The sequence below is a fragment of the Myzus persicae genome, unplaced genomic scaffold (assembly GCF_001856785.1).
Source record: "Myzus persicae strain clone G006 unplaced genomic scaffold, MPER_G0061.0, whole genome shotgun sequence".
NCBI lineage: Eukaryota > Metazoa > Arthropoda > Insecta > Hemiptera > Aphididae > Myzus > Myzus persicae.
Window position 1 is genome coordinate 114937 of NW_019101794.1, and position 19015 is coordinate 133951.

General features: G+C 32.0%; 1 protein-coding gene across 3 annotated transcripts in view; it reads left to right on the forward strand.

Annotated features, from left to right (window-relative positions):
- The first annotated feature begins 736 nt into the window (after nucleotides 1-736).
- The window catches only part of LOC111030439 (fork head domain-containing protein FD4-like), a 47087-nt gene continuing 28808 nt past the window's right edge, over nucleotides 737-19015 (forward strand). The window contains exons 1-2 of one of the 3 annotated variants that reach the window (XM_022309927.1): nucleotides 737-1738; nucleotides 11910-12900. In XM_022309927.1, the coding sequence (XP_022165619.1) occupies nucleotides 1572-1738; nucleotides 11910-12900 (1158 nt within the window). In that variant the 5' untranslated portion in view covers nucleotides 737-1571. The remainder of the gene's footprint in view (nucleotides 1739-11909; nucleotides 12901-19015) is intronic. The other 2 variants (XM_022309928.1, XM_022309926.1) reach the window with 2 other exon arrangements.

A 19015-nucleotide genomic window follows, 5' to 3' on the forward strand; every position in this document is an offset into this window, starting at 1 on the left:
ATTTAAATGTATTTCCATAGTTTTTCACCTCAAAAATGTAAAACGAAAATATTATCTGGTTTCTAATGAAAATATAACGGCATGTGCGTACATAAAAAATGTTTAACTTATTTATATACGTATAGTTATAATTATAATTCCGCATATTAAAATATATGTTTCTGTAACATATTATAGTACCTACATATATTGCACTGTGCAGGGACGTTGGATATTTTAATAACTTTGTAAGCGGACAGCGATGTTTATAACTTCATTCATCGCGTTATTGCCTACAATCATTATAATATAAGGTATACATATTGCAGATTATATTATTATCATGTTGGAACTATTGAATCACAAATTATATCTATCTGCTGCTATTTTCGCCGGCCAGAATTAAACACTGACCATATCCCAAATCACGGCACTCTATATATCTATACTATGAAAGTTGCAGATGAAAAAATATCTTCCATATCATCATAATATATTGTTACATTATATTTATATTATGGTTGCAATAAATACTCGAATTTGGCGAAACCATATTATATATCAATCCGGAGCGGCGGCGGTTTCCTCTCGCTCAGCATGCCAAATGTGGGCGTGTACGTAGTACTACAAAATGGCGTACAGATGGCCAATAAGGAGCCGAATCTCAGACCGCCCACTGTGGGGAGGGCGTCGATTTGGACGGCGACGACGACGACGATGACGGCGGCGGCGGCGGCGGCGGTTGCGACGGCTTCGGGCTCGGTACCGGCGCATACCGGTCAGTGTCGATCGCACGCCGTCGTAACCGCCGCCACCGCGTGACTTTTCTGGAATTTCGCCGCGACGTTCGGTACCGCTATTTCTCTTTTATTTATGCGCCGCTCGAAACGCGTCATCGCCGGGTACGCGCACACGATAAGGGTAGTACTGTTATGATATTTGTTCGATGATTCGAATCAATATCAATATACGTACACCGGACCGGATCTATATATGCCTAATATAAATCGACCCCGCTGTTTGAAATAATAATAATGTATTGGCACATGGTGTCCGCTCTTAAATCGTGTGTGCGCTACGGATTATTCGACTGAAGAAAATAATCTGATGACATGTAATATTATATTGCACTTATATTAAACCATATGACATCAAATGTCTTACAAGTGTACAACAACTGCGGTGATATAATATAACAAAGGCGATAATATTTATAGGTGTACCCGTTCACATACACGGGTAGTATAGGTGTGTAGTAAGTTTAGGCATTTAATATTATGCCCATATAGATCCGTATATATTATATATATACGCGCGACGAGTGCGCAAACGACCAGTATCGAAACTGCAATATTATTATTGTGATAAATTCAATATAACATCGTACTTATAGTTACCTATACATACATTACGACGCATTTATAAATACAATACCTATATAATATTATATCAGTGAATTATGCGGCGGCCACCGCCACCGCCGCCGCTACCGTCGTCGGCGATTGCTACGGCTGTGACTCCGACTGCGGCGACGATCGCAACCTGCAGCATTTGAACACTGCGACCGCGACGACGATGGTCACGTGATTAGGATGCCGCGGCCGTGCAGAGAGACGTATGGCGACCAAAAGCCGCCGTACAGTTACATATCGCTGACGGCCATGGCCATATGGAGCGCTCCCGAGAAGAAGCTACCGCTGTCCGACATCTACAAGTTCATCAGCGACCGGTTCCCCTATTACCGGAAGAACACCCAAAGGTCAGTGTTATCCTCTGCACAGATTAATGCACCGACCTATCTATATACATGCATGTATAATAATGTATATATATAATATATAATATATTAGAATATTACCTATAAGTACCTTCATATATTATACACGTAACACATTATGTATTATATACCTAGTGTTATATGCCAAATATATAAATAGGTAATCAGCTGTAGCATATAATAATATGCATACCCTGACTTTGGACTCGAACCAATATAATAGTATACAATAGTATAAGGTATTAAATATAATGTAAGATATTAAAATATATACACCCTTATCGTGTATGAATTATGATTTACACGCCTCTATAACATAAACTAAAGGTACTGATGAGATTGTTTTTGGTTTTATGTATTATTTACGCCAGAGTTAAATAGGTGCTATTATACTCGTGTGCATATCTGTAGGGATGTCAAATTTGAAATAGATTTAGAATTTATATTTCCCTCCATTGCAGGTCTAAGTACGCAACTGTTCGTTTCAATTTATTTCAAATAATGGCAATAATAGCATATTGCAGCTGTATATTGTATATATATATATATATATACATACAAATATGTTTTCTCATCGCATAAAATGTCAAAAATATTGTCTTTTAAACTGTATCAACTCACAGACCTGAGGAGGAATCAATCAGCAGCAACTGTTGTAGTAACAGTTGAATTCAATACATTTTTAATTTTGAAGGCGCTTACTATATTTAAAATCAAGTTTTATAGCTATTTGCCTAACCTTTCTGTTAATTTGGGAATGAGGAGGTCTGTATGGAGGGAATAATACATTTGAGATGTATGAGCATGAGGAAGCATTATTATTTATTGGTTATAAATCTGAACATTTAATCTTTAATTTTTTGTGAAAAATATACTTATATAGGTAATACCTATAAGTCAACTCTACATGATTTCTATTAATTCGTCTTTTGAATTTTTTCCTGAAAAATCTAAAATCTATTCTTGGTTGATAACGTTTTATTTTTTCTTAGATACACACTTCGCGGTACAACATTAACATGTGGGTATATGACTTAAAACAAATAGCAATAATGCTAAGTCATTATACGCTATTCATTCGGTGAACATTGTTATAGGCTTATCAAAGGTAGGAAAAAAACATGATAAACACATGAAATGTATCAATCAATGACTTCCGTATAGCAGACATCTGACAGCTATATAATAATATAGGTAAAATTATATAGGTACATGCTGTGTACCTATCCCTATAGCAGTGGTCTGCGCTTTAACCTTTTGGACTTGTGACCCGTTTTAATAATTATTTATTTTTACAGTCCATAATCCATATATGTTTAAAAAAAAGCTGATTGATAAATACTATTTTATATATTATTATTTATTTGTAAAAACACACCAATTTTTAATTAATTTAAAAATTGTGTTTAAGCGCACAGTTATTTTATGTATTATATTATATTCATTTTATTAGGTCCGTAAAAGTGAACGAAAAGAAATTTTTGTATACCTATTTATTTTTTAATTATTAAAATTATGGATTATTAGCCATTTTCCACTTGTTTTTGAAGCTCACGCGATGCTCTGATTGAAGACCGCTATAGGGTATGGATTACACCTCTTAATTATTATTTCGTATGGATTTGATATAACATTCACAGTTTAACATAACGAATTATGAATTTTTAAAATAAAGTAAATGAGTAGAATAAATAAATAATGATAACAGGTTATATAGGTAAAAAGTCTTCTTTTAAATCATTGCCGTTACACTGAATCTGTTGTGGCTTTGTGTAGTTCATTCATTCCTCTTTGTAGTCACCGAATAGTACATTCATCAACATTATGTATAGCAGTTTACTTTTCGTGTCCGCTGTCTTATCGTGGTGAGGGTCTCAATCCCTACTTGTGGAGAAAGTATCCTGTCCTTCCGCAACCCGTTCCAAGTCTGTGTATAATATTATCCAGTCCCTTCTCATAAAATATCCCTATCTGGCTATCTTCCTTTCTCAGAAAACTCAATGTAAATAATATATATCTTATGTATAACTCTTAATAACAATATATTATAATATTATCATTGACTGTCAAATATATAGGTACATTTTTAATTATTGTTCATGATATATATCATTATATTTATATATTATATATTATATTTTTATATTTATTATTTATATATATATTATATTAATATAGTATACAATTGTATACATTTTTAATATCTTATATAATAATAAGAGGAATATATTTTGTATATATATACATTCATATTGTCTTGTAATTATTCGCAATTAAATGGAATTTGGGATTTTATTTTCAATATTGCTTTGTTTTTTTAGGAAGTTGACACATTAATACTGTATCGACATTTTATGTTGTACACTTTGTGCTCAAAAAAAAACATTATTTTAGACTCGCTATGCAGACTTTTCTCAAAGAACCACTTAAAATAGATGCAAGTGGGTAACTTTCCTGCTGTACATTAGGTGTCTAGAGAGTTACTGTAATGGATGTGTTAAATTTGACCGTAATTATATAAAATAATTGTATACGAAAAACGATTCTGACCGAAAATTTCTTATATTATTCCTTTTGAGGAGCTTTGTATACATACTCAAGTTTTTTAACAGACCAAACGAACACTTTTTAATCGATATAATTTTAAAAAACTGATAAAAATCGAAAATTGTATGATGCCTATATAAATAATAATAATATGAGTCAAAATATTTTGAAAATTAATGGTGTATAGAAAATGCTAACCTAACTTACAGTGAAAATTTCACACATCTAAGGAATATATACTGTATATGAGTTAGACCAACAACCAAAATCGATTTTGTGTAAAAAATTTTGTTTTTCCTTACATTTTATTTTTTACCTGCGCTTTTGAAAACAACTAGGAATTTTAAATGTTGACCTGCTGAATGAAGTACCAACTAGTTCTACTTTCCCATAAAAAAAGATACTGACGTTGAACATCAAAGCATTATTTCGACTATTTATCGTGCATACAGACACAAAATATAAAAAAACACACACACATCGTTGTAAAATCAACACCTCCTCTCAGAATCTAAAATGTTTCACACCATATCATAATATCAATTACATACATGGAAAATACAACATAATATTAGCCCAGAAAGTAGCGCTTTTTGTCGTTATTTGCTTTTAGGATAGTGAATATTATATTACAATTTCCAGCAAATAGTATATTAATTGTAGTATGTTGATAATATTGTTATAACTTATACTTATTATGAATTAAGTAATAAGTATAAGTATCTAATATAGGTACCAATATACTACAAACATTGAAACATAGCACCTACGGTAAACTGCAGCAAGTTCAAAAAGACGCTGCAGAGTTGATGCGCTTGTGCACCACCTGTCCTTTGCCTAAAATAGCACCTTTAGTATATACATTATATTTTTAACGATGTATTCATTTAAATGCTATAAGAATTTAAATACTTAGATAGTAAATTGCTTATATTATAAACGTATTGTGTATAAAACGTATAAACGCGTGCAGTTTGACCACGGTCGGTTCGGACGACTTTGGCGCGGTCACCCATCTGAGTTGACGTCGAGCGCGATCATTCGTGTGGAACGAATTGATCGCCGCGTGACAACATAAATATATGTATGTATCTGCTTATTGTATATTTTATACTTACGCAAGTTTAGTAAATAGGTTACGTTAGGTTAGGTATACACTGCAACACAATGGATATAATAATATAATGTGTATATGTATACACTTACATGTAAATTTAGTGTGAATTATATAACTTTCATACTAAATAATCATGTCTGCGCCTAAAAACACCAGCTGATACATCAAGTTTAATTATTTTATATAATATATATATATATGCATATAAGATTATGTATTTCTGTGTATTATATACGTAATTAATCTCTTGACTGCAGTGAGTATATACGAATATATAATACGCACGTGTATACCACTTTACTATCCATCAGCTGTACCTATATTAATTGCTACAAAGTGTATTAGTAGATCAGTACCTAATTGGGAAACTTTATTTTCATTATTATTATTATTACAATAAAACATTTGCTGACAATATATATGCATGTAAATAACTACATATAGTACATACCTATAGGTTTATATTGCAGTGGTGTAGTTTAGTCAGTTTAGATTTTAGATTGGGAGATATCAAACATTTTTTTGAATTATTTCTAACAATATGTCGCAGTCCCTCGTACCCTTAATCCATTTTCATCCTTTTTCATAATTCATAAAAACAAATTAAAGAAAGGCATAACATAAAATAGGTACCTACCATAATATACTTACCATATAATTATACGAATGTTATAATGAGTACGAGTGTCGATTCGCGTTTGGTATTTATTTCGAACCGTGTGCAATAATTTGTTTATATTTAATGAAAATGTATTCGATTGCAAATAACATTTACTGTCTTAAATGATATAGGTATTAAACTATTATATATATATATATATATATATATACGCACAACTGCCAAATGCAAGTATGCATATGTTTATAATGTGTAGAGAACGAATTAGCACTAAAAAGTATCGTAATGTTCCGTAATATACAAATCGGGAAAATATGCAAAAAAAAATAGGTAGTTGAAAATGTATTTATTACAAATTTTCAATTAGATCGCTAATTTTAAAGTTATTAATTTATATTTATTATAGGTATAAAAATTATAAAATTTCATTGAAAATCTTACACTAAAAAATTGCTCAAGTATTTATAACAATAATTCAGTCGCAATAGTTCAATCATTGTCTCCCATTTTCAAAATTAGTTAAATAAACACCAACATCACGACCACATATTAATTTACACAAGTCGCGGAATTAATCAGAAAGCACTATAGTAAATTCGGCCTTTTAGTCAGAGCCCATACCTACTTCTTCACCCACCCAGCATATCTATAAATATGAATTATATATATACAGCGGAAACCTATGTGATTTACGATGATGTATAATTTACAGTTTCATCAGATAATAATATTAAATGTACTTAAATAAAGAGCGATTCTTTAACCTCACTCCAACCTCACTCCTTGTCTAACATCTGAAAAAAGAATTATTACAGCTTATCAAAGAACTCATTTCTTCATAGACAAAATAAATCAATTTTATATAGAACGAAAAGCGGACGCAATGGTGGATGAATAAACGGTATCAGCTACTGATATATAAACACGTAGGTCCAATATTATTTGGAAAACAAATTTTTAAATACATAACATATTATAATATGTACCTACCTTCTATATGTATGTTTTGTTTTTATGCATATTAATTACATTATATTATTTATATTAAAATGATTTTTATTAATTATAAAAAGTTATGTAGATATCAGTTTGTTTGAATAATTTATTTAATAGATTATAAAATAGTTTTAATAGAAAAAAAAATTACTTTAGTATAGATTATACTAATTATTAATGCAATATAAAATCCACCGATTTCACTAATATATATTTATCCCAGCCTAATCTGCAGTTTTGCAAGGTTTTATCAATGCAAATATTATACTGTTTTAGCGTTACATATAAATGATATATTAAATCAGTTATGTTTTCATTCCTTATATATACATACATGACCATAGTCTTATCAACTTTGAAAAATACATCATGTTATATGGGTATAGCCGTATTAAATATACTTAATGATATTAAGCGAAAAATATATAATGCGCCATTGTCTTAATGCAGGCCTTGAATAATAATAAATTAGTCTATATTTTAATAATTTATAAGTTTTAGTTAAATAATAGGTATAGGAAAATTTATATATATATATGAAGTAGCTATATTTTATAGAACTGTATAGGTACCGTATGAATTAAAGTATTATACCTATGTACAGAGTTTTAAAATATTTTTTCAGTAGAAATCCAAAAAGAAACTAAATAATAGGTCAATCTGTCAACCAGTTTTATTATTTTTACACCTATTTATTACCAGCTAGGGCTGTGAATTTCATGTTTTCCCGTCAAGGTATTATCAATGAATTTCATTAGTAATAAATGAGTTGTAAATTTAGTTCAAGTCATTAATAGATAATATATTGCCATTTGCCATTCTAAATTTCTAAACACAAAATTTATTTTAGACGTCATACTGCAAATAAATGCATGTAATTATATTTACATATCATTTTCATTACTCATATTATTGGGGGAATATGTAAGGATTTGGCGCGTCTTACACTCAAACAATATGTAACGCGCCTATAGTACCTATTTGAATATGATGATATTCGAATATTTGAATATTTTTTTTATAAATTATTTCAAATAAGTAATAACCGATGTTTTTTTCTTAATAAGACACAATAGCATATTAATTGTATTGTATAATATATTATTTATTAGTGGGAATAAGTCATACACATAATAATGAGTTTATTTTGTTAAGTACCTATAAAGTATAATAGTATATTTATATCTACCTACACCCCTTAATATGACTTAGATCGACGAATGTTGCATATTTTAGGCGTATCCCAATCATAGATTTCAAAATATTATTATTTATCAAGCTCTCAGTTCAAATTAATGTAGGTATATCATATTCTACAGACTGTAACATATTATATTTTTTTTTCATAAAACAATCAAAATATGTATTCTCAATATTGACATTAATTTTGAAAATACATAAGAGACCTATCTGATATTGTGACAAGTATAATGATTATGTAAATGCATTTCGCATGTAGAAATATATATAGGAATATAATGGAAACTGGTGGGAACTGTTTAGCAAAATACTACCACTCGGTCCCGTAGAGTTTTTCACCAACTTAATATCTCAATATTAGTTGTACAAAGGGGTGGGGGGTCTAACTACCCTAAATATAAGGCCTTCCGCAAACAGAATAACACTACAATTGTTACCCTATTCGTCCATCTCTTGCCTGCCGGATGCGCTCTGCAGCCTCTTTCTGCCCAAGAATCGTCTCTGCCACCCTGTCAAACGCTACCCTCTGCTTTTCCACCGACGCCTCAATCTGCCGTCTTTTCGACGTACCATCTGGGAGGAGCTCCTGCTCAGGCCCTAGAATGATATCAGGGACAGCCTCGGTTCTAAGTCGCGGACCGAAGCACTGCTCCATCTCTGGCCAGTATGGACAGTGGAACAGCGTATGTTCCACTGAATCCTCCGTCTCCTCTCAGTGGTTTCATCGGGGATCAGTCGGCCTCCTCCTTCTTCTCAGGTAGAACCGGAAGTCTCTACGTCCCAACAGTACTTGAACCTTGCGAAATGTCATATTTTCGAGCCTTGGCTGATTCACTCACCTCCGGATATCCGGAATCAACCTCCGCGTCCATACCATCTGTGGTTCCACAGCTCACTCGCGCAATGTTACCTCCCACTCCAGCCTCTTGATGACTGCTGCCATCGTGACTTTCTGCTGGAGCTCCTTCTTTATTTTCGGCCAAAAGGTGAGCAGGCGACATTCTAGACAGGAGGTGTATCTCTATTACTTACATAAATACAAATTACATTATTATATACATAAGAAGATATAGATAAATGCACATAATACGTAGTAACTATCTATATATGGCTACATATAATGATGAAATAAATTGCATTTAATCTCGATTAAATAAAATAAAATTAGTGCACGCATGCACTGCATTTCTGATAAAGAAAGAACTAATATATATTGAACTGATCGGTGCAAAAAATGTATAAGGTCAAATTATATTTTTACGTTATTCATCTATTACGCCCATTTATCGAATATGAATGCAATTTGCAGGTTAGGAAAAAATGATGATGGCGAAAAAATCGTTGATCCGTATACCTATTCGATATTATTAGACTTATTATTTTTTTTCTTGAACATTATAAAGTAGGTAGGTACTATAATATAGGTATAAAGTTCAAGAATAAATAATACATATATCAATATTTGTCCTGATCTTTTATTTGTAATAGGTAAGTAGTACTAATAACTCTTATGTATATTTTATTTTACCGCAAGTATTTCACGTGATATACAATACGATTACAATAAAAAAAATCAATCTGTCCTTCAAATATAACTAGTACCTACATAGGCCAGTTGCATTTAATAATCAATATTTGCTTATAATATTATATATGAACTTATGTACCCAATTACATAATTTTACGTTTTAATAACAATTTTTTATTTGAATTATTACGTGAAATGGTGGAATTAAATGTATAAAGTTGAACTGCGTATTTTGCATACTTCGTAATATTTCACAAAAAAAAAGGTTTAAAGTCGAAAAATTTAATCATTTTTAACAATATAAATTATTAATATCGTACATTGCAGTAAGTTTATATTTTAAAAACATACTTTATCCATATTATTTTCTATAATAATTGTAACTGCAGAACTTTTGACTTTTTCAGGAATATTTTTGGTACCTTAATGTAATTGCATATTCACATGCATATTTCTAAAGTATTTGGTGTAGTATAAGAAGTAAGAACTGAAACCTACGATTTATGTATACGATCAGGTGTCGCGTAATAACCTTTATATATATTTAAGTTACTCTATACTATTATACTCTTGACTCCTGCTTTATAATTACCAAATTATTTTGGTTAACGGTTCCAACATTAAAATTAAGTATAATTTTAATACGATACACGAAATTATATTACATTATTATATTATATTCAGACTTTTCTACCCTCATTGGATAAACGGATTATAGTGGATGATTGTATAACTACTGCAAAACATATATACATTTTAATTCTGTTGACTGTTGAGATGGTATAATATATAAGTATAAACTATAAATATTAAATACCGTGCTAATAAACGATGGGTATACAGTACAAAAAATTATAAATAAGATTTAATACGGAAAAAATCTTAATCGGTAACCGATGTGTTTTTAATTTATTTAAAAAAAATGTACACTGCAGAACACTGGTTGGTTTACTAGAACGAGTAAACTGTAAATAATTATAAAATTTACTCATTGGCGTGCAAGTACACTTTTGTCAATATAGGATATATATTAAATCTCAGATATGAGATAATATTTCATCGGACTTATGCGTACTCTTACTAGTAATAAAATACAAAAACAATTTTTTCTAAATATACCTATCGAACACTTCTAAAAGTTATACCTATAGGCTATAAGGTCTTATAATGCATCACAAACACGTAAATTAAATTAAAACAGATTAAGCCGCAGTGATCGAAATCAATAACATGCAAATCTATATTGCTAAAAAATATTTATTTATATTTTATCCCTATTGTATATTGTACAATCACAAAATCATATTCCCGTGGGCGTTATGACTTCCTGGGGGTGGAAAAAGTTTTGTTCGTGCAATATGTTTGCAATACATACATTTAACATAACATATTATATAGTTTCACTCATTATATAGTTAGAGTTACAGATGGGATGATTAATTATTACATGATTCAGTGTATAAATAATACATTTAATACCATCATATACATGTATATATTTATATGTATGACGTATGTATATACTATATATACTAATATACACATAGCCGCAGGGCGAACATTTTAATTAGGTACTTTTAAATCTAAAACTATGCTTTCAAACTACAAAATATTATTCGAATACATCAAGAAATATTCAAATGTAACTATTAAGTCGTATTTTTGAGCGTTGTTGTGTACTTTTGATACTGAACGAAATGAAGGATAAATTGACATATAACAGCGGTGTTATAAAAAAAAAATGTTTTTGACTGAAAAAACTTTTTTTGGTAGAAAAGTAGCTCCTATTGCATCAATTTCAAAGGAAGCTTCTAATAGTAAAATGGATCTAGTTATTGTACATTGGTGGATCAAAATTAGAGAAATTCTCAGTGCTTTTTAAAATAAACGGGTGAAAAAAATTCGAACATTTTTGAAACTTTAATATCATTATAAAAATTGATCCAATCATTAACGATAGGTATACTCTGCACCTACTGTACAGTAGACCCATTTTTTAAAATTCATATTAGATCACTAAAATTCATGCCAATATTTATTACTAATAACTAATATAAAAACATTTCACACATAATAATATTAGAAACATACACAAACTATAATATATTCTATATATACGTTTTCTGTAATACACTACACGTTTCAGGTGGCAGAACTCGTTGAGGCACAATCTGTCATTCAACGACTGTTTCATGAAAATTCCCCGGCGACCGAACCAGCCGGGTAAAGGGGCGTACTGGACTTTGCACCCGCACGCCCTAGACATGTTCGAGAACGGATCTTTTCTGCGGCGCCGCAAGAGGTTCAAATTGCCGGCCGCCGACAGGGCGTTGTTGGAGGCTACTTTCGGCAGGCCTTCGTCGTCATCCGCCGCCGCCGCTGACTTTGATACCGATTCGCCGCCCCTGCGCCCATTGCCAGTCGGGCTTCAGATGCCCCTGCCACTTCCGCCCTACCGGAACAATAATATTGTTATGTCAGCGGACGGAGCGACGTCGCCGATAGGCACCGAACAGTCGTTGTCACCGCCGTCGATCCACACCGCCATCGGCGGCACCACCGCGGCCGTCGCGACCGCCACATCAATGGCCAACCACTTGCAGCGGCAGCACAAACCCAAACCATTCACCATCGAGAGCATCATCGCCCCGGGCGGTGCTTGTAGACGTCACTCGTCCGACGACGACCATCATCACCACGACCGAGACGACGGCGACGATGACGCCGGGCCACCAGATGTCCCACGGTCGTCGTCACCGCCTTCGCCACCGCCGCCGTCGCGGACCGAAAGGCCTCATCGCCGGTATCCGCCGCCGGTGAGTCTGCTACCGGGACAACCGCATCACCTAGCCGACCATCACCAGCAGCAGTTCCTCCACAATGCCCACCATCACCATAATGGTGGCGCCAGCAACGGATACGCGGAGTTGTACGCGTACCTTATCCAACAGCAGTCGTTCGCCGTGGCCACTGCGGCCGCCGCCGCCGCGTCCAGCATATTCCCCGGGCCGTCAGCCCCACTGCCGCCGTTCCACTACATGCCGCACCATCATGTCACCACCGCCGCCACCACTGTCTTGCCACCGTTCCCGCAGCTGGCCAACTTTACAAACCTACACGACTGCGGTACGGCAAGTGTAATATAATATTATATTTTTATAATAATGACTATCATAGTTTTACGCATGCGCAATATGGAGACACACACTTGCGAGACAATCCTACCCAACACTCCGGTCAGAATACCTAAAACGATCAGATCGACTGCCCCTCAAACTTGAGAATTAGGCATGTCTGTAGTAGGCACACTCACTTAGAAGTTAGATTACACTAGATACGTATCATATACACGGTGCCTGCTTATCAACGAACCGGCGATTTAGTAAGCGGTTTGATGTATATTAGTACCCATTTCATATTTGATATTTATATGATACACTAAAATTATGTTTCGCGATTATTTGACCAACGTCTTCTGAGATTTTCCTAACCTATTTTGAAACGTTCATACTATGTAAATTACAATCAATTTTTTTAATAATTTGGTTATAGAACTACATGAACTGTATATGAAAACACGAAATTGTCTTTTCCCACGAGAAAAAACGTTATAGGTGGTGACTGTGTACATCTTACCTTAGATGCACCACCCTAAGGCTCGTAATTCTCGAGAAACTGGCACACAACAGGGTATGGTCAAGTCGGAAGTTCTCCAGACTCGTTACCACTGAACAACACTTCATGCTGTAAAGTTAGGCAAAACCTATACTGTTATAGTAGGGATAGGTATATAATGTACGTAAAAGCAGTGGACCTAACACTCCAACAGTCCAACTGTTAGCTCATCACTAAATTCGAGGAATTATTGCCGATCTTCAAAACATTTATACTTACGTAGGCACTCGTGGACGTGAAAAATGGAAACGGTTGACAAAAATGTACGTGAAAACACTGTGTGAATTCGTAGAAAACGACTGTGACATAACAATTCTATGAGATTGTTTAACGAAAATGATAAAATATCATCTTCTTTACCCGCTTGCCACGAGTACCGTAAACCGTATGGTCGGTGGTTGCCTTGTCTATGCTTGAACCTCGTGGGTTTAAAATCTCTTCACTGAATTTCTGCGACAACATTTCCTAACACTTATAGTTCACAGATTATGAGTAATTACTAATCTCACACGGGAGACTCGATGACATTACATAAATATATCAATTAATTTGTAAAATACATACGTTTTTCACTTCTATGTGTACCTTAGGTATAATATATAGTTAGGTTACATTATATTAGATATTATATGCACTTACGCGTTTACGTTAACGATTTTTTTATTATTTAATATAATTTATTATTAAGTTATAGGTAGGTACTCTTTTTTCCCTATATACTTCTACTAAATAGTAAATGATTCATAACCGTCGGACCCATTGTCCGCGTTATAAACGTGTAGCGAGCCCACTATTATGTATAGGCATTAGTGCACACACACGCATACTCACTTACACACAATTTCGTGTTATAGTTATTGTTGCTGTTGTTGCACGCGTCGTGTAATACTTCATAAAATATTATGCATTGTTTGGAAAGCTAATATTAATATGGTGTGCTTAAATTATCATTACATATTGTGTCCATATGATGTAAGTATACAGTGTATAATATGGTGCATGTGTATCCCTATTTTTTTACCACACAAAAATACTTTATGATGTTTTGTTTTCTATTCCATCAGATGATATTATATTGTATATTTATATGAAACACGACCATCGTAACTTATAAGAAAAAAACACACAAACACAATCGTATATATATATTTTGTTTTGATATAGGTAGGTAAGTAGGTGTCGCACACAAACGAAATCTCGTCCACTATGCCTTGTTTACGTTTAATTTACTACTTCATATTATTATAATATTATAATGCTGCACTTCTACAATACTTACTCACATGCACACAAGACACAACAACAACAAAAACTAATATTTTACCATACAACCGACGAGTGGTGACAATGCACACGAGGTTCACATAATCATGGACCAAATAATAATAGTATAGTACTAAATAGTTAAAAATAATAACAGTACCTATACCTATTATTTAATCAATGATGTAATGTTGAACACACACCTGGACATCCGGTCATGTGTGATGTAGGTGTAATAAATTTAAATTTTACAATATAATATATTACTATATATAATAAACATGTAAGTGCAATTTACGGTTGATGTAATGTTTGAAAAATCCTACTCTTGCGTACGATCTTACTGGCCGAATTGAAAGATGTACCTATCGTTCATGTAATTTGTGAATATAAAGGGTTCGGTCTATATTCCGGTACACAAAAGTCATGTGACAGAATTTTGGGAAACAGTCGGTTGTGTTGGTTGCGGTCGCCGCATCGCCTCACAAGGCGTATGACATCAAATATTTGAACATTTTAAACACATTGTTCAATGCAGCTACTGCGTGCGTATCATCGTTGCGCCTAAAATGCACGCAATTACACCGGCCCAATTATTGACCAACTATATTCTAGAATATGCTTTTTTTCATAGAATTTCTTATCTGAAAGTCTTGAACATCCTGTTGGATATTAATTAAAGTTAAATTTAAACTTATTTAATATTGGAACATTTCCTTACTTGATTTACTGACAAATATTTACTTTGGTGTGGATGTATTCTTTAGTATTCGTTGGGGCAGTTATACTTTAAATTGTTATAATTTGTATAAATATTTTAAATTATGAATAGTCAGTAAATTTCAAGTAATCATGTGCGTTTTGAAATGTAGGAATTAGGTGGGTATGTAGGATTAAATCTAGTAGAAAGGTGTTCATAGGGACAGCAAACACCCTAAATATACATCGTATTGTAACGTATTACTGGAACCTACAAATAATTATTATTACGATACTGTTACATTATATTATATTCGCAAACTCTACTCAAACGCGGGAAAAAGTAATTTTTTCAACTCGTCCCTCGAGTGTTGATGGTATAATATATAGGTACAATAGTTGTATACTTGTATATAATATATATACATATATTGGTATACGGGAACTTACTGTTCGTGTTCAATAATATCGACTTAAAGTCCACGTTCCACGCAACGGTGGTTTATAACTCACTAGTTCCGCCACTGGGGACTGCAGCGGTGAGGGTAAACGCGGCCCGTCATAAAAATAATAAGTGACTTCTCGAGGGGCATTGAGTACTTCCAAACTTATTTTCGAGGGAGCTCTTCCAGCTAGAATGAGTGATTTGATATAATAAAAAAAACGGCAAGCAGAGTGCCAGCATAAAATGTGCATCTATGTATATACATATATATTATACTCGTATACGAAAAATTCCTCAGTGTATTGCGTGACTACAAACTTGATAAAACCATTTGGATCACTCTTTTTTTTTGTAATCGTATATAGGTATATAATATAGCTATAATAGCTATAGGTATAGGTACTAAATATACATATTACGTTCATATTATATTATTATCTCGTGCCAAGATGTTATATTAAACGTTAAAAAGTACATAAAGTATACTCGTATATACCTACCTATATAACCTATTGATATTAAGAACGATTTTTTTTTAAGTTTTATATTTTGAGTGAAAAGGTTCATTATTTGATGCATAGAAACAGTGAAAAATATATATATATATTAATCAGTTATTCTTATGTTTCACGTTAAATGTTAAATCGATAATAATAAAATGGTATTTCCTTCGAATTAAATGCAATTCTATATAATGTTCTGTACTGATATGTACTGATAATTTAATTGCATATGATTTGGCAACCATCTTATTATTATTATTCTATAATTATCATCATGTACTGGTTGAGTGACTATCTGCATCAGACCAATTACCACTCAAGTAGAGTAAATCAAAATAATGTACATTATATTTGTATTGTATATAATTTTCCACGGGTTTTCGTCCTCTGCCATTTTATACTAATATTTGCTCGCTGGTTTCACTATCATATTAGTATTAAACAAATATCAATTATAGGCGGTACCTAGGTATATATAATATAAATGGTTATTATTATTATATATATACCTTATTAATTATTATAATATTTAGGTAGGTAGTGCCTAGTGAGCAATGGTAAGAAACAAAATAATAATTTACCGAACCGATGATAATAAGTATAATAACTGTTTCATATTGATGCATGCAATGTGTGGGACTTTCGTGTTGCGTTAGATTTTTTTGCATAGGTAATGTACACACAGACACACAAGCAAATTTATATGAATATGAATATATATGCAACAAAATTATAAACCTGCTCATGGACAGAGTACAAAATCAATAAGAAGATTAATTACCCGTTTATGTTTGCACACCGTAAGTCGTTTATAAAACACACAATTAAGACAATATAACGACTTGTATGTATATTTTTATGCTATATTACGTAGGTATATGTACTTCCTTCGTGTTGAATAATATACTATATGATACAGAAAACGATTTGGCGAATTTTTGAATTGCAATTATTTGAAGGTCAGTTGAAGGATTTATATCTTGCTGAGATTTAATTAATTTTCATAATATATATATACGTGTGTCTTCGTACACGTATACGTTATAAACCTATGGCTACCTAAATGTATAAGACAAATATTAAAGATCAATTTTACTTTTGGAAGGTTGACAATTATTTTTGTGTTTTTCGAAAACAATGTTGTCATCTAAACTAATTTAAATTAAATTGACAGTATAACATGTTCTGTGTATTATGGAATTAACGTTATGTACCTAATTTTTATTACTGAACACGCGTTTAGAACTTTTAATTTTGAAGTCGATTCCGGTGTTTTATTTTTTAATCATTTGATATTCAATATAAGTCAAATGTAATCAATATACTCTTTGCATCAGAATAATTTATAATATGGGTGTAGTAGGAACTAGCGCGTGAATGACCGGTTATCACCAACTTAATATTTTTTTTATTGACTTATTTTTATTTATATTATTATTATTCGACTAAACGCATATATTATGCGAAAGGGGTTGGAACCAATAATAATAATAGAATAACAATACTCGAAAGGTGAAAAATGGTGTTTATAGGTATGTATCCACTTAAGTTCTTACGAGATTAAGATCATCAGATCTAACGTCAGTTTTGTGGTGTAAAGAAAAGCAGATGTTTTATTTAATAATAAAGGTGTCGGACGCATTACGCGCAAACGACTACACACTACTTTATTATATTATATGTACGTATATAATTTGGTACATATAAACCCAAAATACATATTATAGGCACCTGGAGCCCGGTGTTGATTTTCTTCCGTGTACTACAATACCTATATCTATATACAATTGGCTTCCGGAGGGGGTAACTGCAAGTATAAAATCTTAGTGCTGAAGGCTTTTTATAAACGTGTAATTAATTGATAATCATCTTTTGGGGTTTACACTTTTTTTGTTATTATTACTTACGTATATTACATAATATCTCTTTACACATATATATAATATAATAAAATGCTATAATATAATTGATATTAGTTTTACCATCGCGGTGCATGTGGATGCCGCAACAAAAAATACACACGTTCAAGGTTGTGTTTATATTGTTCATATTACAGTGGACAATAAAAATAGTCGACAAAAACTGCAAATTGTTTTTCACTTCATCGGCTTATTTCATTCAAAAATTGGTAATACCTACGCCAAAAAAGAATAGATTAAATACAACGATTATTTAAGATTGACTTAATATTGGTGAATAATTGTAAATTATTTTTAATAGGAATAATAGTAAAATAATTAATTTTCTTTTATTTAAACATTTTAATTTTAAAGCCGAGAAAGTATTTTTTAGTAAATAATAATACTCAATATATTATGTTTAATATTATACAATATAAACTATGACAATAAGTTTTAATTTTACAGGTTTAATTCCTAGAAACGTATTTTATCTAGTTTTATTATACGTAAAGTTGGCGCTCTAATTAAAATGTTGGACCAATTAACGAATTTTATTTTAACAATATACAGAGTAAACTAGATTGACTATCTATATTTACCCTGACATTATTTTACATTTTAAAACTTCAATATATTCCAATTTGTACATAATATGAAAATTAAATAATAATCTATTTTTATTTTGCTTCATATTATTATCATATTCATGTAAAGAACATGCTTTATTGATTGCTACATAGGTAAATACTAAAAAAATATACTTATA